The sequence below is a fragment of the Vicugna pacos genome, chromosome 3 (assembly GCF_048564905.1).
Source record: "Vicugna pacos chromosome 3, VicPac4, whole genome shotgun sequence".
Classification (NCBI taxonomy): domain Eukaryota; kingdom Metazoa; phylum Chordata; class Mammalia; order Artiodactyla; family Camelidae; genus Vicugna; species Vicugna pacos.
The window spans coordinates 61729751-61751621 of record NC_132989.1 but is presented as its reverse complement, the minus strand read 5'-3'; the positions used below and the strand labels follow the sequence as shown (position 1 = coordinate 61751621).

The following is a 21871-nucleotide window of genomic DNA, read 5'->3' as shown; positions in this document are numbered from 1 at the left end:
AAAAAAACAACTAAGTTAATTTTACTTTGGATAAAATTCCTAGTTGTGTTTAAATCTTTTAACCTTTTGCATGAAAACTTAATCTGTAAGGTACAAGATTCTAAAAAATGGAGCAGTATAGTGTGGGCTGAAAACAGAGGTATAACAGAAATTGGACTCCCAACTCTCCACTCCCATTACCTTCCTGTGCCGTCAGGGAACGAACTCCACAGACTCCAGTAGGAGACTAAGATTTACCCTCTGAAGAAACTGAATCTGAGGTACAGTAGAGCTTAGATTAAGGCAAATGTACTGAAAACAGAATAATTAAGTCAAAGTCTACACACTCAAAAGTGTACTCAGCTTTGAAACATGTGCAGCAGGTTTGTACACTCCAGGAGGGAGATTTAGAGACTCTCCTCTAAAGAAGCCAAAAGGCCCCAAAGAAAAGACCAATAGGTAATGACATATGGACTACCTAAAACAAAACCAGCTTCAGCATTACCAACTTATTCTTCAGTGAAGCTAACCAAGCCCTACTTAGAGTTTCCCATTTTGTTTTAGTGTCTGACTCTCATATATCAAAGAAAAGTCAAGAATCCCCAGACATTCGAGCAGGGATCAGAAAACTTTTTCTGTAAAGGACCAGACAGTAAATATTCTAGGCTTTATGGGCCACATACAGTCTCTGTACCATATTCTTCTTTCTGCTTAAAATTCTTTTGAAAACAACCCTTTAAAAATGTTAAAAGCCATTCTCAGCTCCAGAGCTATACAAAAACAGGATGCCAACTCAGGCCAGTATACAGTATAGCATCTTATGTAAAAACTCAGAGAAAATTTGCAAGGGGGAAAAGTAACTTGGAGAAAAGATAGATAGATAATACAGGCAGTAGAATAAGAAGTTATACAAATAACATGTACATATAAAAATAGATGTGTTTTTATATAGATTATCTATATATATGAGATACATCTACATTTCATAAAGCTAAACAAAGATAAATTCATTTTTGAAACATGAACAGGATGCTATGAAAAGGAATGGTTACGTAAATTTTAAAAAATAAATCTGAAAGATAAAGTTGAGGGAAAGTTCCACCAAGAAGAAAGGGTGATAAAACAAGATGATTGATCCAGGAGGTACAGTATCTGCCTAACAAAAGTGAGAGGGAGAAAGAAAATGGGGTGGGAGGATTACAGAAAGGAAGAAATTATCAAAGACATAGTACAAGATAATTTCCAAACTCAAAACTTACAAATTAAAAGGGCCTACCAAAAGTCTAGCACAAAGAACGAAAAAAGATTCCCAATAAGGTAAATGATCATAAACCTTCAAAAACCAGACAAATAAAGGAAGATTGTAAAAACTTTCTGAAAAGAAAAATAAAGAAAACAAGCCATATACAAAAGATTAAATATGACACTGTAGTTCTTGACAGAAACTTTTGCCATTGAGGACAATGGAGTTATGTCTTCAAAATTATGAAGAAAAATACTGACAACCTAGAATTGAATATCCAACTAAAATACCAATCAAATAAATGAAAGCACAGAATTAAGACACTTTCAAAACTGCAAAGTCTAAAACTGGTTACCTCACAGGCACACTTTGGCAGAAAGCTCCAAAACATTTGAACAAATCAAAAGAAAGAGGAAAAACACTGAATCCTGGAAATGAGAACTTAAACTTGGGAGAAGGCAAAGGGAATTCCTAGGATGACAACAAAAGTAAGTCCCAGGATGACAATTGTGTAAGAGGCCTGAAGGTCAACCAATCCAGATAAAAAGCCAGAGAAAGGGGGTCTCCAGGAAGGGTCTCTCCATGGCAGGTGGCAGGAGGGAGGGAAGAGGAACTTCTACAATTTGTAAGTGACCTTGCGAAATAGCTATGCTGAAAATCTAGTGGAATTAATACTAAATACAAGGAAAAAAATTTAAAAACTTAAAAAAATTGTTAATTAATTAAAAAATTGCCAAAGGAAGCAATAATACCTTACTTACTTACTTACACTTACTTACACAGCACTCACAAAGGAACAGTATTTACATAGGTATAATAATCACTGAATATGGATTTTAGCAAAAATTATAAAGTAAGTACATTAAGAATATAAAGGAGAGAAAGCACAGAGGATGGAACAGTTTAAGAAAAATCCTCAACTACTATAAGTAATGAATTAAGAGTCGGTAGTATAAGCATTATATTTAGAAACATAAAGATTTTTAAAAGCCCAAATAAACAGCTAAAACAGGACTAGGAAAAGTGGCAAGAGGATAGGGAAGGGAACTCTTAGTTTTTATTGCACTTTTAGCACTTTTTGTCTATATAAACAATGTGTGTATCTATATATATATGTAATTGAATACAAGTTAACATTTTAGAAAATTCAATCTATATTTTTATAAAGTCTTGATCTACAATTTACCCCCCACTCTGGAAAAAAGTACATTACATCCTTGAATTTAACAGAACCTAAACCACACACAAATTCACATCACAGTGTGAAGCCCACATGCACTGATATTATTTCCATGTCCTATGAATTAAAATATAGTAAAATGTTAATGAAGTTGAACATTAACCAACTATTAGAAATGTCTCCCATGCTTGTGAAGCACTATCATCATAAATCTTAGGATTTCAATACGATCTAAGTCCTTCACTGGTAAAGATCTGATATACATATATACAGAACAGAACAAATATCTGACCTATTTTATAGAGAATAGGCAGCTTTTTTAAGAGTTATAAACTCTCTACAAAATTAAAAAATCTGAGTATTTTCCACCAATAACCCTTAACAGTTCATTCCTGGCCAAGAAGAGTTACACAAAGATTTGCTGAACCAACTGAAGTCTACTTTGGGATTTTATTTTGTAGACGCTTCTTTATGTTTCAGCTCAAAACTCAACTGCTTATTCTACCAAACTTTTAAAGCGATGTGTATTTTATTCAGTTAATATATGAAAGACCCAAACAGTAGTACATGGTACTAGACTACATAAAAATCTCCTATAAAGAAGACATACTTTTGTTAGCATTAGACATATTAGAATATAAATCTGGCTTTTTTTAAGAGATAGAAGAGGTAAGTGTGCTGTGGTACCCCCAGTTAGTTCCTCACTAAGAACCATGGTAACTTTATTTTGAGATCACTTACAGAGACTTTCTGTACTGGCTAAGACAGTAGCAAAGTTTCTTATTGCGATACATCAAATTTCTCTAATACTTATATAACAGATTATTTTTAAATAAGGAAGAAAATCCTTTCATGCTCTAATCTTATAAACACGCTTATATTAACAACGTTATTTGTATAGAATAATAACAAACTACACCTGAAATACTATAGAAATGGCTTTCAAAATAAAATTTCTCTAAAAGTTATTTTCTTTAAATCTGATCTTTTTTCATAAATTGTCCACAATTTCCAAGTAAATCAGTTATTTTTAACACTTTTGTGTATAAATACAACTTGATAATGTAAATAACATTATGGTGATACCAAAATTAGGCTTCTATATTTACAAACATGTATAATGACATACTTACTAGCTTAAAACCATAACATTTATTTATTTATGAATGGAAATAATGTCCAAGTACCTTCACTATGAGTAAATGCTTCCCACTACCTTTATCTCACTATTACTACTTTCATAGATCATTCTGTACATTAGACTTTCCTAATTATTATATTAGTAAATATTCAAAATTATAAATGCAGAATCATTGATGCAGAGTCATTTTCTTTTTCTTTTAACAATTTTTCCCCTTGTTAATTAACCCCTCAGTCCTAGCTGAATAGACCATCTACTTTAAGTGCTAACTTACTTTGCTTTATATTATAAAATCTCAAACCCTAAAATACAGAGAACGTTAGGGGTGGAATAAATTTCTTTTCTCCCCCATGGCTGACATTTTAAAGTTTTAATTTAATGTTAGCAATTTTTCATAATTGGAATTATGCCATAATTTATAGATATAAATACAAAACCACAACAGAAAAGAAAAGTCAAGGACAGGTGGGAAGATTTACTCAATAGAAAGTATTTAAAATATATTTATCTTCAAGCAGGAGATAAGAGCTTTCAAACAATGAACAGGCTTAATATTTAGATCTAAAATAGCTAGTTTCTCTCAGATCTAAAATAACTTTAATAATATACATGTATCAAAGCACTACTATGTTTTAATTAGGTTATAATTGCTTGCTTTAAAGACTTGATTCTCAGATTAAGAAAATGTCTATACCCTAATATCTTGAAATTATTCAAAGATATTTTAACAATGCTCTTTCGAGAAGCAAAGAAATACAAAGAAATCATTCTGATAGGAAATGTTGTCAACAGACAAATCTAATGTCTAGTATCCTAAGGAATAAACATCGAGGTTTTCACAGACATTTCTCAATAACTTTCCTACAAAATGTGATGGATTATCTTTAAAAAATTGATCATATTTCTACTCAACTTAAGAAATTTCCATGTAAACTGAAAGTTTTTCTACTCTGTGAAAGATTATAACCTTGTTTTTGTGACCATGAACAATTAAAAAAAAAAACCCTAATTTTTTTCCTGTTCAAATGATTAAACCTCCTGTATCTATTTTTCCATAAGAACAGACAACCAAAATATTCAAAGCATTACACTTTGCATTCTTACTGCAAAGAAACCTAGAAACTATACCAAGAACCTGCTATAGTACAGCACTGAAAACTAACAATAAGTACATTAATCCTTATGACCTATCAAATAAAATCCTTTTAAAAATAATCTGATCCTGTCTTCCAATGTTAAAAAAAACAAATTTGGACAAATTCTAACTAAAACATTTTTCATATTTTCTTAGAGATGAAGGTTCAATTACTTTATTTTAGTTACAGAGAAAAGAAACAGAACCTCAAATTCTCTCAGATATAAGCCAAAAACTATTACGTAAGTTTAAAGCTGGTCCCAAAGAAAAGTACAGCTAGCTTCAACCTAACTCGATTGTGGAAAGAAACAATAACCAAAGATTTTTGAAAGCAAAAACATAGCCTTTATTTAAAAGTAAAAGCAAACAGACAAAAACTATTAAGTAATCTTCTGGATTGAAATAAAGCAACAATGAAAGTTATCCTTATATTTTTAGATTCAGAAGGAAAATTATTTCCTGGCTAAAAGAAAAAAAAAGTCATTCTTAATTATAAATTGATGAACAAAAGTACAGTCCTGTTTCCCAAGTACGTTCCCTATGTAACGCTATGTTTGTGACCTGAAAGGTGAATAATTTGACAGCGTTAATGTCACAGATCTCCAAAGGTCTGTTAAAGAACCAAGTTTTGACACAACATGCTATACACAAATTTTCAAAACAAAACAAGTACCTTGGCTCAGATTCAATAGCTTTGAGTGTTCCTTTCTCACTAGGAAACTTGGTTATCTTATGCAGTTCACTTCACGGTTTAGTGTTTCATTTTTCTTATTAATCTAAAGCAGAACATTTTTGTAAAGAATACAGCAACTTAGAATCTTAAGGAATTCAGAAGAGGTGACTAAGTTATGCTACTTTGCTGTAGTCGTCTGTTTCCTACAACAAACAAATATAGCATTTAATGTGTAAACCTTTAATTTACAAAATTATATATAGAACTGAATATTTAACACAGTATATCTTAGAATTTATTTCAATTTAAACCATTCACAACTTTTTGTTTTGTATAAAATCTGCATGTCTGGCAAACAAGGCAAATTAAAAATTTAAAACATAGCCTTAAAAACATACATAATAGGGTTTTGTACCTTAAACCATCCACACTGTAAAATACAAGCACTGTGGAAATGTGACTAATGATCCAGTCCTTTAACCAAATATAATAGGACTACTGAGAAGCTTTATCATTCTTTGTAAAATAGCTTTCTTCTCACTCAAATTCATGTAACTGACTCAATATTACTCTGCAATACAGCTTATTCATAAAAAAAGATTCTTTTTTAAAAAATCCATCAATTGTAGAAATACTTTAATTTTTAAAAGTTTTACTTCCACCAAAGGATTTTCTACTCTGGATTTTCTGCAAGCACCATTTTTATTTCTGCTTTATTCATAAATGAAAATGATATGCTTCATATTATAAAATCAGTAGATATTTCTCCAATGATTCTAAGACTTTATGGGCCATCATACAGGGCAGACAAGTACTACAACGGCTCCATTGTCATTATAAGGCTTTCTTTATCCTGTATCTCCCATGTACCATGTAACTTGGCATAAATGGGATTGAAACACACAGATTTCAACAAATAGGTGGTTAGAATTACAAACAGGGAAGAGCAGAGCTGAGAATTAGTTTGGGTCTAGGGGTAAGACTGGAAGCAGGTGCGACAGCTTAGATGCATATAAAACTCAGCTGAAGAAAACAGAGCTAATAACAAGAGATGGATCAGTTTCAGGTTCCGGGGTTTAAGATTTTAGTGGCATACATTTTAAAAAGTCATACTTGTGCTTTTAAAACTTTCAAGATTTTGTAAAAATCTTAACTGTTGTCCTACATAGGTATGACAAATAAAACTGACAGGGGGACAGAGGACCATAGAAATAAAATAATTTTCTTCCTCACCCTGAAATGAACCAATTGTTAAAGTTATATGTGTTTAATTTGGAGACCACTTTAACAAAGGACATTTTCATCAGTAACAACTGCAGAGAATTTCTAAATCAACTGATGTATGTGTGACCCTAGAATTCAGTGGCGCCATTGTCCTATGTAATCAATGGAGACATGTTTGACTAATAAGTAGGCGTGTACAATAGGAAAATAAAGAGAATCTAGACAGAGGTCACTGCGGCTAGACTGTCCATAGGGTGTGAAAGGCATACCAGATATGTTATAATTAAGATAAAGATAGGCTATAAACAGACTCCTTGGTGTTAATCTGGATATTGGGCATTTAATTCTGGTTTCCTGCATGTCACTGAAGGCAGTAGGTCATTTTTTCACATACTACAAGTTTGAAGGAAAATCATGTACCCAAGCATACACACAATTCTACTTTCCTTCTTCTTCCCTACCCTCTTTGTGAAGGGTCAAAGTTGGCAGAAAACAGCTTGGATTCTAAAGCCCTTCACCACTTTCTGTCTTCTCTGGGATGGAGACACAGCCAGCTACTAGTTTCCCGCAGGGATGCTATTGTTTGGTGCCTTTCATGAGTGCACTGCTTAAAACTAAGCAGAGCCAGTTCAATGCTGCAGACTGTGTGGGACCTCTGCTCACACATTATCAGGCATTACTGAGTGAAATAAAAGATAAAAATTTATTCACACAAACAGTAATCTGAGTAGCTATTAAGAAGTACATTTTTCTCACTGTAAAATGATTATGAATCAATAAAAAATGTTAAAAAAGTACATTTTTCTAATTTCTCTGCTATGTAGGTATCAAGGGCTGTATCACATTAAATAAAACTAAATATCAGAATATGCATTTCTACATAAATACTATTTTAACATCTTCTATACAAACTGTGAAGAAAATGAAGCAAAAACAAGAATATTCCAGAATGGACAATATTTCAGAGAACATGACAACGCAATGTATGAAAAAAGTACCATGACATATATTCAGCTGGTGCTAATTATCATGGTAAAATATTTTTAATGTCTTTCATATGACATGATGTCTAGGGGTGGTCTTTATTCTGACTAAATGGCATTTTCACATATTTAACACTATAAAATGAAACTAATATTTTAAATGTCTGAACTTAATCTGCTTTTGAAGTAAGTACAACACTGAATATCTAGGGATGCTTCTCAACTGACATACATGATCAGTATTTCTACTCAGTACAATATAAACCTTGTGGAGATATCGACTCTTGAGACTTTGTTCTGGCTCTTCAAGTCTAAATTATAGCTAAATCAATCCAAAAGAGTCGATAGAGAGATAGCACAGTGGTGTTGAATGTCACATCATATCATATATTTCAAATGGTATCCACTCACAGCTTTAAAAGACATTTCAGCACTCTCTGGTTAAATATAAAAGATGTACGACATGCATTAGCTCAGCTTACTCCCAAAATCTGACTAAATAAACCACACAGGAAGGAAAGTAAAACTGTCCAAAACAAAGAATAGGAAACAGATGACAGTAGGAAAAAAAAAATGTTCAACAAAATTTTGGAAGACATTAAGTAGATGGACAAGCAGTTACTGATTTAGGTTTCAGTATAAGGGGAGAGAACTATGCTGAATCTACAAGGGGAGGAATCCAATGAGGAGAAAGCCAATCCATTCATAACAGACCATACAAAAGTCAGGACTTGTAAACAGCAGGGACCATGAAGGTAGGCCTGCAGAATGGATGAAAACAGGTGACTAGTTGAATGTCTATATTGGTGTAATAAGACTTCCCAGATTGCCTGTCTTTCCTAATCACAGAGATTAGATGACGACCTTTCCCCAACTCTGGCAGAATCCAGAAGAATTCATTTTTAAAGATGTTAAGCCAGAGAATACTGGGCTTGGGAGTATCATGCAAAACTTAGGGTGACAATGAAGAGCTGAAAACAAGGGGCAATGAGAGAATTCAGACATGCATTTAAATTAATGCCAGCACACTGAATGGTGAGTCTTTGAGCCTTCTTCCCCAGTCAGCTATCTTAACACTGTTGTCAGACTTAGACCTCACAGATGGGAGAATGGACAATTCTCCTCCAGAGAAAATGATAGGCCCAACAATCAGCAGATGTTGATATTTAGAGGCTCCCCAAGGATGTTGCTAGGTCTCCACTCAAACCATCCACTAAAAAGACCACCAATCAACAAGCTCCAGCCACTGGCACAAAACTTCCAATTTTTTAACACCTTCTCAAATATCAACAGATATTCAGAGAGCACAAGACATTTAAGAACAATCTTTAACATGATAGTGATTAAAGCAAAAAGAGGGGGAGACTCAGAAAATAAACACTTCAAGGTGCAATACTTAATATTCTTAGAAATAAAAAGATATTACACATCCATGACACAAGAGTGCTATAAAAATGAAATTTTCAAAAAAAGTTTTAATTTATAAAGAACTCAACAGAAGGATTAAGAGAGAAAATTAAGATAAAAATAAAGAAAATAGTATAAAATAAATGGAAAGGGAAGACATTTCCAGTTAAGAACAATAGAAATTATTTATCTGGCAGCCACTGTGGAAAACAGTATGGAGGTTCCTCAAAAAACTAAAATTAGAATTATCATATGATCCAGCATTTCCACTGCTGGGTATATATCCAGAAAAAATAAAAACTCTAATTTGAGAAGAACACCCCAATGTTCACAGTAGCATCATTTACAACAGCCAAGATATGGAAGCAACCCAAATGCCCCTCAACAGATGAATGGATAAAGATGTGGTGTACATACACACCCACACACACACAATGAAATATTACTTAGCTATAAAACAATGAAATCCTGCCATTTGCAGAATGAGATGGATCTAAAGAATATTATGTTTAGTGAAATAAGTCAAAGACAAATACTGTAACATATTACTTGTATGTGATGTGGGACTCAAAAAAATAATACAAATAAATGCATATGCAAAACAGAAACAGACTCACAGATATAGAAAACAAACTAGTGGTTACCAAAGGGGAGAAGGAAAAGAGAGGGGCAAATTTGGGGTATAGGATTAAAAGATAAAAACTACTATGTATAAAATAAATAAGCAAAAAGGGTACATTGTATAGTACAGAGAATTACAACCATTATCTTGCAATAACTGTTAATAAAGGATAATCTGTAAAAATACTGAATCAACGTATTATATACCTGAAACTAATATAATATTGTAAAACAACTATACTTCAATTTTTTAAAAAATGATGTATCTGAACTACTGAGGTTAAGAATTCTGTAGAAGAGTTTACCTTCTATATAACAATAGAAAACTGTTCATGGAGGGTAACAAGATACAATAATGCTTAGCTATAAATAATATTTCCATAGGTGTAACTAAAACCAAATATCAATTTAAGTAAAAAGTTGTCTCCTTACTATCTGGAAAGAATAGAAGTGAAGAAAAAGAAGTGAGAGAAAGGTGCAATAATATCTAAAGTTAAAGAGATACCATCTTCACAAAATATTTAAACATATGGCAGGAAATCTCAAATATAATGCCTAAAGGAAGTAAAAGTGGCTCCTCTGTGACATGAGTCAGATGGAAAAGGAAAGGCAGGGAACCGGCGTCTTTCCTTGTATTTCAATTTTTAAACTATTTACATCTACTCTGAAAACTTTTTCAACTAAATAAAGAGAATTTCAACAAAGAAAAATCCTCCAATGATTTAAAATCCTTTTTAAATCAGAAAGGAGATCTAATGGTGTTAGCTGCAAAAGGAAAGCAAATTCATAAATTAATATTAATGATGTTTTGAAGGATACATTGCAAAAGACAAAACAAGCAGGCACCAGATTAAGCTGATATTCATTTCCTGTGTGGGCTTCATAAAACTGTAGTAGACTTCAGTTACTAGATACACAACTGTAGCAGCCACTGTGAAATCCACCAGCCACTGGTATTCTGGAAAGTAATGTAATGCTGAAAAATAAAGGTTTAAGAAAGAAAGGTTTATTTAAACTTCAACAGCTTAGGAAGATTTATCTATAATTAACTTCAAACATGCTAGACTTTATTCTGTTTGATGATTTGCAATGTGAGGTTTGCAAATATGAGAATCTAAAAATGCAGGAAACAGATCGAGAATGTTGGCATTCAAAACTAAATTTTAATACCCCATAAATTGAATAATTAAAATGAACCTGAAATGATTACCAAAAATTATTTAAATTGTTAAAAATATATGATTGCAAAATGAGCAAGTATTCTCTTAGCTGATTAGCTTTTACAGAAATTATAAACCAGAAGATTTTTTTTTAAAAGACTCTGCACTATAATCCTTTAGATTTAGAATACAATTTGATATCAAATACTACAGATTTGCTTTTTTTCCTTTCTGTGAATCAAGAGAGTTGAACTTTATGTTACAGTATTAACCGCACTAAAGCAAGATTAGTAATTTTGTAACCTACTGCAGATTAAAATAATAAATTAAATATACTTTTTATTCTCTCTCCTACTACCTCAAGAAAAGCTGGTGAAATGCTTGTTGATTTTCCATAAAGACATACTCCAACAAACTATTCCATCCTTAGGGTTTATATTAACATTAGCAATGTCTGAAAGTAAATATGATTCCATCTCCTTTTTCGTTTCAGATATTCTGGTTTACTTCTGCCAGAGAGTAGTCCAAAGTATTAAAGTCATTTCTGTAGACCTCCATGGATCATGTACACAAACATCAATTCCTGTACCCTCACTGGCACATAGTAAAACCATCTACAATACTCTGAGAAATTTTTAGATGTACAATGTAATACTTGAGGATACTTTTTAAATCACATATTTACATACAGAAAAAAAAAATTTTTAAATAAAACACCATTCATAGTAAGACATATTTAAAACATCAAAACAAACTGACCAAATCTACATCTCTACGAGGTGACAGCAAAAATTCTAAATCCTTTTAAGATAGAATAAATTATTTACTTGCTTCCGCTTAACTTAACACTCTTAATTTGCCTCAAGTTATTTTAACTGCTTTAGCTTTTTTGTTGTAATAGACCTAATAGATTATAAATGCCAGTCTGAAAGACTTACCCTAAAATGGCTGCAGGATTCCTACCCTCTAGAACCCCTTCTACCCTCTAAAGTTTAGCTTTTAAAATAACATTCTGTAAGGACAACAGAGAAATGGATGGAACAGACAGGCACATGTCTGTTTATCTAAAAGATTTTCAATTTCTATTAACAAAAGTTGAAATGTTCTAATTTTCCATGCCTGCCCACACTCACATAGTATTTCTCCAGAGAACTCATTCACAGCAAATAGCCAAGTGACATTCTTTAAGAGGTTCTTATGATAGATAGCTAATACAAATTGAGAGACTTTTAAGATAGTTATTGGAAATCAATAATAAATACATTCAACAAAAATATCATTTACACATATTCTTGGCTATGTATTTAACACAAGTATTATATTCTTCCTTCTGAATTCAATAATACAATTACATATGCGCCATTCAACAGAATATTGGAATCAAAAGAAAACAAAGTTCATCAACCCCAGCGGTTTGCATCAACCTCCTGAGTACCTCAGGTTCAAGCAGAAAACCTTCCACTTTTACCTAAACACACATACAAAGCATGCATTCATGGATGATTACATAAATATAAACATAAATAAAACATCTCCCTGCTATTCTGATTAACTGGAATGCTCTTGATGTTAGGTGACCAGTTGTTTAACTACTACCAATTGCAATTAGTTCTCAAAAGTGTAAAAGTGAAACAAAATATTGAATAAGCTGAAGTCAACATTAGCCCTAACTTCCATTTTTGAAGTTCATTAAAATAGCCTAATTCTCACTAAAAGACTCTACCACATTCAAGGTGTCACCCTGGTCAAGTTATTTAATTCCACTGTCTAATGAGTTTAAAAAAAAAAAAAGTCAGTAAGAATTATATACCTCATAGAATTGTGAGGATGAGTTAATACAAGTAAAGCACTTATAACAATGTCTTACAAGTATTCAATTTAAACTATTATTAAAGTTAATTAGCTGATAATTATTCAATAAATGTAAGTTATTAGTAAAAATAACAGAAATCTGTCTTAGGAATCAGGGAACATGTATAAATGTTCTTATACAAGTAAGCACACATACAGGATTAATAAAACAAATGTGACAATCAAAAAGTTCAAGTGCTCTACATGTTTTAAATAGTGCATAAAAATAGTTTAAAAAAAAAGAGAATGAAATAACCAGTCTTAAAGAATTAGACAACTGATTTATCTTGTTCCTCACTGATATTTTCTAGTTCATCCTTTCCATATATGAGATATACACATATATATATATCATATACACAATCTTTGTAAATGGAGAATCAACTTTCAAATGTATTGAAGCCACTTTGTACCACAAAACAATTCTATATGAGATGCTAGATGAAATTATTAAGGTTTTCCTGGGGTGGTGTGATTTAACCTAAGAAGGACCAAATTACATAATGATACTTTATACAATATTACCAAAGATATTTTTTTAATGTGTTATTTTAATTACTCACTTACCATGTAAACCATTCATTCTCAAACTTGGTCAAAAAATCAGAACCACATGGAGGATTATTAAAATACAAATTCCTAATACCCACTCTAGATTTACTGAATCTCCAAGGGTAGGTATGAGGAACCCTCATTTTCAAAGAGCTGCTCAGCTGACTGTAATGCACAGCTAGGTCTGAAAACTTGTGTTCTAAACAATATCACCTTATATGCCCTTCTCTTCTAGGATTTGAATAACTGTATAAATTTCATTTTAAATGTAAAATCATTATAGTTACTATACAACAAACACTCATATACAGGAAAAAACTGAATTTTACTTATTCAGAGATACTCAGTGGGTACAAGTAAATCTTGACTAAGTTTTCTATTCCCAAATTCATTATTCTTAAACCACTTTCATTTCTACTGAATGTGACTGGTTAAGTTGAATAGTTGTAAATATAGGTAATTCAATACAAACACACAAATGCATTTCTTCAAGTAGTATTATAAAAGGAATAAACAAGCATAAATGGCAAAAAGTCCAAAATTTGAGATAATGAAAACTGACCGTACAACATACACAGAAACTGTGTAATCAACTTGTATAAGTCAGCCTCTTCTGAAAAATGGAAAAAATAATGCTTACTACAAGTTAGGTAGATAGAAAGACAAATTCAATTCAAACAAAGTCACTGAGCTTCCAGGCTCTAGAAAGATTTCATAGTCCATATAATGGACTTAATGATTAGAAAAACAGACAAAAAAAACCTAACAACAATAAATAAAATGAAAGTACTTTCATTAGCATAATATAAAACTGAAATTTACAGAACATTTTACCTAGATTTCCCTTACCTAAAGTATCCACTTCTGTAACTGACTTTGTTTCTAGATGGAGATCAATATCCTTTGGAATGGTTAGTGGCTTACTTTCAATGTGACCATTATATTTCCTATAAAAATCAGACAAGTGACACAAAAAACAAGTTACCCTCACTGTTATTCAAGTGTTTGTATAAAACTAATGACAAATAAGGTTATAAATTTCACAGTGAAAAAAAGTTCTAATATTTCATGAAAAAGGAGGTAAGGCACTCAAAAGCAGTTTTTAAATGGGGGACTACAAAATATAGATGTAAATTATTATGTGAATATACAGATTACCAGAGAAAGTTATCTAAATTAGTGAGAAGAATAAAATTTTGATTGCTAGTTAAGCATCTCACCCCATTTTTCCTGCTCTCTCTTCTACAGATTTACAGACAGCCTAGTATCTCTTTCTTTAGGCAGAAGGGTTAAAGGAAATGAAGACAAAATGCATTTCAATTTAAAATTATACAAGTATACACATACATATATATAGACAAACCTGAAGCTTTAAACAAGTCAGAGTTAAAAGTATATATATAAGATTTATGTGTATGAGAAATTCAGAAACTTGAAAGACTAACTCAGATTTGCTTTTATTAAGAATCACGAATGGAGGAAAATAACAGAATTCTTCAGGTACATGTGTATTAATCCCAAATTTAATTTTTAAAGATAGTCAAAATATAAATTGAAAGTACAAAACTAAACTTCAGTAACAATAATTAAAATACCAAGACACAATTCTACATTTATTCCTGAATGAATATGAACTGGGAAAACCTCAGTAAAATTTTTAATTCATGTCAATAAATCAAATAATTATTGCTGCTAGAAAGAAGATAGTGTTGTTAGTGCATCTTTTTGTAAAGTAAAGCATTTCCAACATATAAAAATTATTATAAAAATAAAATTACTCACTACAAGGCACATAATAAGAATTCAAATGTTTATAAAATGAAGACTATACTATGTAACTAAGTGTTGAACATGGTAGCTGTGAAAAGGCCCAGGTGGAATAAAAAGAAATGCAGAAACTAAAAACCAAGCTGGATTAAAATCCTCACTCTTAGTAGTTATGTGAACTTGGGCAACTCATTTAACATCTTTGATCAAAAGCTTCATCATTAGTAAAATATAAATTAAATTAGTAACTAATAGTCAGGATTATTGTGTGGATTAAATGAGACTGTAAAAGTGTTTTGAAAATCATAATATAAGGCAGGAATATTATATTAAAGAACATAACCACTGGAATACAGAGGAGGGTTTACACTTAATATTACAATGAGCTTCAAGGTGTATTTGTAACGATTAAGTGAAAAAGACAATGATAGCAAGATCAGAAGAGACAGTTTCTTCAACTTTCCAATTTCATGCCAAATAATCATTAATGCTTAAAGAATTTTTTTAGCACCTACAAAGCTATTAGCCCATGTTAATGTACCTTATATGAAATACATGAGAAATTTGGTAACAATATGTTGTCACTGACATTTTGTAACATATTAGAATCACAGGTTCAGATCCCCGAAAGTCCTCCCCAGCTAAGGAAACTAAGGCCCATTTAGAGAGGCTAATTAACATACACTTTCCTTGAAAATTCAACATAAATAGCAATATAAAATTTAAGAGCTGGAAGAATCCTTCAAAATGACTATGTTTGGTTCTTCCACTTCACAGATGAGGCTGCTGTGGTCCATTCAGTGAGTTTTATTATTAGCAGGCAGTTTTCTTCATAAACTGTAAATGTAATATTCAGCAACCTGAACAGAACCTAAGAAGTTATACTGTCCACCCCTTCTATTTAAAAAATGAGGAAACAGAGGGGGAAAAAAAGCAAATGAATCTGCTCAATATCATAATACTGAGTGATGGCAAATTCTGGAAAAGAATCCATACCAACTGGTATTTTTAAATGAGTTGCAGAGTAAAGACATGGGTTATGGGTCATCCCCCACTGAACCCCCATAACAATTCTAAAGTTAAATAATCACTTTAGTGTTTACATATTAGATTACTACATACTGGGTTTTCTTAAAGGGTGATTCAATGTTATTTGAGAGCATGGGTTTTAATTTCAGATTTATCAACTGTTTATGACATAATCAGTAAATGTTCCTTTAATCAAAGTATAAAAGTGTATCTACAAAAGTTTTGTCAAATATTTAATGCCTTACAAATTTAACAACATAACTTACCTATCTTTTTTGCTTTTCCCTTTTTGCTGCTTTCCTGCAAGAATTCTTAATTCTTCTTCCGTAGGATGTTGATACCATCTCAAACTAAGAAAAAAGTAATTCTTTAAAATGAAGAAATAAAATCACCAGAATTTATTCATTTATTCTACAAATATTTACTCAATTTCCTATTTGTGAAGACACCTCAGGGAAATATAGGTGAAAAATTCTAATCTGAAACAGATACTACTGCTTAAGCTATAAAGGAGTTTAGACTGAAATCCAGCAAACACTTACCAAGCACTTACTAGATGCCAGACCCTGCAATGCTATTTGTAGGTATTTTTCTTACAACTGACAATGTACTAGTATATATTAAGATCATACAGGCTTATTTTAACAATAAATGGCATGAACTCATTAGAGGCAAGCTGGCAGAAGCACATTAGAATTCTCCACCCACCCTTTATTTACACCGAAGGAATTGATATTTCTTTTTAAAAGATAGTCCTTTGAATGCCCTCAAAACTGTAAAAGTCTTTCTTTTTCTTTCTCTCCTTTCTTTAATTTAACTGGAGAATTCTTAAACTTTAGGTGTATAAGAATTAGAGTAAACTATTTATTTACAAAACCCTTTACTCTTGACTATATCAAACCTCCATCAGTTAGGGCTCCAACAACCGAGTGTATTCACCTCCACCAATCAGTCAAAACATCCAAACAAGTCATTTATTCCTTCCTAAGAATCCACTTATTCATTCTCCATTTCGTGTCTCACCTGAATTTCGTATCTGCCAGCCACCTAATTTTGATATTTTGAGTTTTACCTTCAACATGCCCTTTCCACGTTATCATTAATTCCATTGTTTAACTCTTGAAATTCTAAATTTGCCTCCTACCCTGCAAGGACCTTAGCTCAGACTATCTTCCTGTCTATCTCTGACTATGGCAAAACTCTAACTGGTCCCCCTGCCTGCTCCTGGACACTCTTCTAAATGCATTCTGATCCCATCTTTGTTTATTTTCCCATAATGCAAATTTTATCAAGGTATATGCCCACTTAAATCCTTCTCAAGACTCCTCACAGGGTCAAGTAGTGAGTAAGGCTTTGACCAAGGTCCTGTTGTTACAAAAAAGAAACAAACAGCTAGTATTGATAGACCTTCCAATTTTTCAACTGCAAAAATATAGTTTTTTTAATTGAAATACCCCAATTTTTAAAAAATGCTACTACTGATCTGCTGTTTTTTAAAAATACTGCAGAACTGGCAATTTGAGTAATGCCTGGATATTCAATGATGTTAAGAAATTATTGTTAAAATTTTTTAGCTGTAATAATGGGATTACAGTAATTTTTTAAAATTTCATATAAAATATCTATGAATGAAATAATAGTATTTGCTACAAAATAACGTGGGGGGAGGAGAGATGAAGAGGCACAAAGATAAATTGGCCAACAGCTATTGTGATGAGTATGTAGTAGATGATTATATCTGTTATATATTCATTATATTATTCTGTATACTCTTTGTATATGTTTGAAAGTTTCCATTAAAGCTAAAACACACACTATAAGACCACTATAAGGCCACATACAGGGTTTGTGACCTATTTTCACAGTCTTTCACAATCTGATTACTGTCTACTTCACCAGACTCACCTTCAAAAATTCCTTTTTTGAAAATGACATTCTGTCTAAACTAAGTGACATTTCACTCCAAAAATCATTTCATCCCTTGGCATTTCTGCACATATTCTTCTCTCTACTGGTAAACAACTATGCCCCTACTAGCAAACTCCTAATTTACTTTTGACTGCTTATAAGGCAGTCTCTCTGTGGTGTAATTAAGAATATACCTGGTTACTGTCCCTACTTCTTGACATAGAGCTTCAAAAGTCCTTCTAAGTAATGAGAGTACTTTTGTTATGCTAATGTGGGCACTCACAGTGGATCTCCAGGTAGCTTCAGGATGGAGGCTGGTCACCAAAACTACTAACCATCAGAGTTGTAACTTTCAGCCATCTGACCTCCAGGAAAGGGAAGTGGGTGGAAGACTGAGTTCAATCACGCAGCCAGTGATTTAAAATAATACCTACGTAATGAAACTCCATAAAACCTCTGGATACTGAAGCTCAGAGGAGCTTCCTAGGTGTTCAGTACACTGATGTGCCTAAAGGGTGACATGCCCTGACTCCACAGGAAGAGGGCATGAAATCTCCGCGTTCCTTCCTAAACTTCATCCTATGTGTAATCTTTACAAATAATTGTAATCATTGCACTTTCCTGAGTTCTAATGGTTCTAGTGAATTATTGAAGCTGAGGGGTTCATTAGAATGCCCTAATTTGTAGCCAGTAGCTGGTTGTCAAAAGTACAGGTGGCCCAGAGATTCCAAGAACTTGCTGGCATCTGAAGCCTGGGTATCCTTAAGGAGGACTTTTTCTTTAACCTATGGGGTCTATGCTAACCCCAGGTAGTTAGTCAAAACTGAATTGTGGTTGGTATCAGACGAGTTGGGTTAAAATCAAATATTCCCCAAGCTGAAAGACTCATGGAGTGAAGATTTTATGATTTACTTGTTTTTGTATATATCAAAACTAGTACAGTTACTGGCATATAGTAAGTGCTCAAAAAAGACCACTGCATGAATTAAGTTCTCCTCTTGGTTTAAGGGTTTTAAAATAAAATATGTTACCCATCCCAAGTTCCTTAAACTGTAATTAACATGGGTGAGGAGGCATGTCCTGAAATTTCGATTGAAGTCCACAGTTTTAACTTACAGTCGACTCTCGTTATTCGCGGTAGTTATGTTCTATAAAGTCGCCGCGAACACTGAACCATTTGCTCCTAGGGGAAATACAGGGTTAGGTTCCCACGAGCCTCTGGTCACAACATTTTCATCAGTTAATCAATATATAGTCTTGTTTTACGTGTGTTTATGTTTAAAGATACTGTATTTAAAGTATACTGTTAATTCATTAATAATAAACGCATGGCCAACAGTGATATAACTCATGCTTGAATAAAGCTTATCTAATAACTGTAATCGTAAGTATGGTATTTTCCTGAGTTCTGTCAACATTAGTAGTGAATTTTCTCTAAGATACGTCACAGCCTTCTTGTGCTTAGGAACACTAGACATCAAGAACTTCAGCACTACACTTGGGGGGCCATTTTAAATACAAAGTCATCCACAAAAAAGCAAAAATGTGGAAAATGTGACACTAAAGAGACCACAAAAAGGACACTTGTTTACAATATGACAGGTAAAACAAGAAGACCTCAGCTGGGAACATGTCATTCAAATTTTTTACCACTCTGCATATCTCTATGAATGACCTTGAAAGCATCACAAGTATGAATTTGGGGATTACAAATAAATTTTAGCAAGTAGGCAAATCACAAACATAAAATCTACAAATAATCAGGACTGAGTATATAACATTTAGGAAAACACAAAAGCAGTAACTCATTTATAAAGACTAAAATTAGTTGTATATTTTTTTTGAGAAATAATTATCAGTGAAAGACCCTTAGTACTACAGGAAAACTTAAGAGTCCTACAATAATGAAATATTTTAACACCCTTACATTTTCTGGGACCTATTTTCTTTTAAAATATTCTCAAATTTGTTTAATCTTATTTTGTGAATCTATTTTTCTAAAATGGATTGAATTTATGACACTTGCGTCATCTTCATTATTAACAATTATTGCTCAAAGCTAGAATCTAAGAATGCTGGATGCTCTTAGGGATACTTCTAGTCTGTTACTCGTCTATCTGTCCACCCATCCATCCATCCATCAATTCATCAGACAGTTATGGAGTCCAATATGGTCAACCACTCTGCCAGGCAATGGAGATATAACCACATACAATAAAGCCAAAATTCCTGATTTCTTCATGTTTATATTTCAGTTGGGGCAGAATTTAACCAATTTAAAAAACAACAAAAGTCACAGATTGGATACTACAGAAAAGAATCAAACAAGTGGTCAGAATGCGACAACAAGCCTTAGATATTAGGCTAGGAAACCTCTCTGAGAGGACATCTGCCCAGCAAACTAAAGGGTAAGAAGAATGAACGGGGAGAGCATTCCAGGTGGAGAAGAGCATGTCCAAAAGCACAAAGGCATGAAAAAACATAGATCACTGCAGTAACCAAAAGGCCAACTGAAACTGAGTAGGACCCTGCACCCCCCCCCTCACCTCCTGACTCTTTATTTCTAGAAAAGCTAAAGTCTCCCAGGCCTTCCGGAGTCATAAAAGAACAGGCTCAAGCAGTTGATGACTAGGACAAGAGTCACAGACTCACTGTCTGATGCACATTCCTGAGCTGTTTTATAGATACTGTAACTGCCACCAGAGGGGAAAAGCTAACCGCATGATGACCAGATCTCTTCCCTAGCCTCCCCTTCAGTAACCTCCTGAACTGTTACCAAGGCTGTTGCCCCAGGATTATACCCTGCCCCTCCCTGAACAGAAACTAATTACTCTTATCTAAGTCACGGAAGGCAGGTGCAAAGAGAAGAAACAAGGATTGATTAGAACCATCTAAGCCCAAGATGGCAGAGGATTTGACTTCCAGTGGACCTGGAGCCTCATTACACATTTATTGTAATGATAAATGATACACTCACCACTGCCAAGACAGTTGACAATTGCTATGACTACAACCAAAAAAGCCCATACAAAGATAGAAAAAGAAGGCAATTGGCTCCAGCACACCTGGAAGGAGAACATGAAGGCAGAAGCTTCCAATAAAATTCCATGTGGCCTGACCCGGGGCTGAGCTGTCTTAACCAGCCATCTTGGCTGACGGCTCCTCAACTCGAGTGCTTCTCTTTCCTTTTCCCCACTCAAGCCCTTTCTTGCCTTTTCCTGTCCCCTGAATAATGAAGTAGCTCTTCACTTTGTCCCTCTGCCTCTGCTGCGAATACTTTCACAGCCAGCGGCAAGGACCCACACTTTGGTGGGCTTCCTAATTTAGGGGTCTCACGACCCACTAGCGTAAGGAGGCAGTAGCACCACGTGCAAGGAGAAACACATGAGGGAGGCTGAACAGATAAGAGGGAACAGGTCACGCAAAGCCTTCCGGTCATGGTGTGGAGTTTAGATTTTATGTTAAAATAATGGTCTTAAAAAGAAAGAAATAACTTGATTTATAGTTTAAGGTTTCTTTTGCTGCTCTGTGAATTAGAGGAAGGCAAGAATAGCAGGGAAACATATTTCAGACATTGAATCAATAAGTCTTGTTGACGGACTAAAGGTAAGGAATGGAAAAAAAGTAGAGAATGAAAGCTGCTATTTACATTTCTGATTTGAGGAAGATGGTGGTACATTTTCTGACATGGAGTAGTGCAAGGAGATATTAAGAATTTAAGCATGCTGAGTTTTTAAGTACCTGTGAGACATCAAGTGAAAAATATCAAGAAAGCTTCGGTGTATCAGAATCTAGAACTCAGAGATAACGTGGGACTATCACATAATTGTGGTATTTCAATCCATAGGAATTAATAAGATCACCTAAGGGGAAAATAAAACATAGTAGAAGGCAAAATAGTTAATGAGGAAGTAAGAAAGTAGAGTTTATGAGGACAATCCATGTTAACAAATTTGGTTATGAAGGAAAACAAGGAAATAGGCCAAAAACTAAGGAATAGATATGGGAGAGGCATTTT

General features: G+C 33.2%; 1 protein-coding gene across 2 annotated transcripts in view; it reads right to left on the bottom strand.

The window, feature by feature from the left end:
* TMEM161B (transmembrane protein 161B) overlaps positions 1 to 21871 on the bottom strand; it is a 66501-nt gene that overhangs the window by 17298 nt on the left and 27332 nt on the right. Inside the window, exons 3-5 of one of the 2 annotated variants that reach the window (XM_006197642.4) lie at positions 16212 to 16295; positions 13999 to 14096; positions 10406 to 10562 (exon numbers count right to left, since the gene is read on the bottom strand). In XM_006197642.4, the coding sequence (XP_006197704.1) occupies positions 10406 to 10562; positions 13999 to 14096; positions 16212 to 16295 (339 nt within the window). Of the gene's footprint in view, positions 1 to 180; positions 228 to 10405; positions 10563 to 13998; positions 14097 to 16211; positions 16296 to 21871 lie in introns of those variants that run through there. The other variant, XM_031674213.2, reaches the window with a different exon arrangement.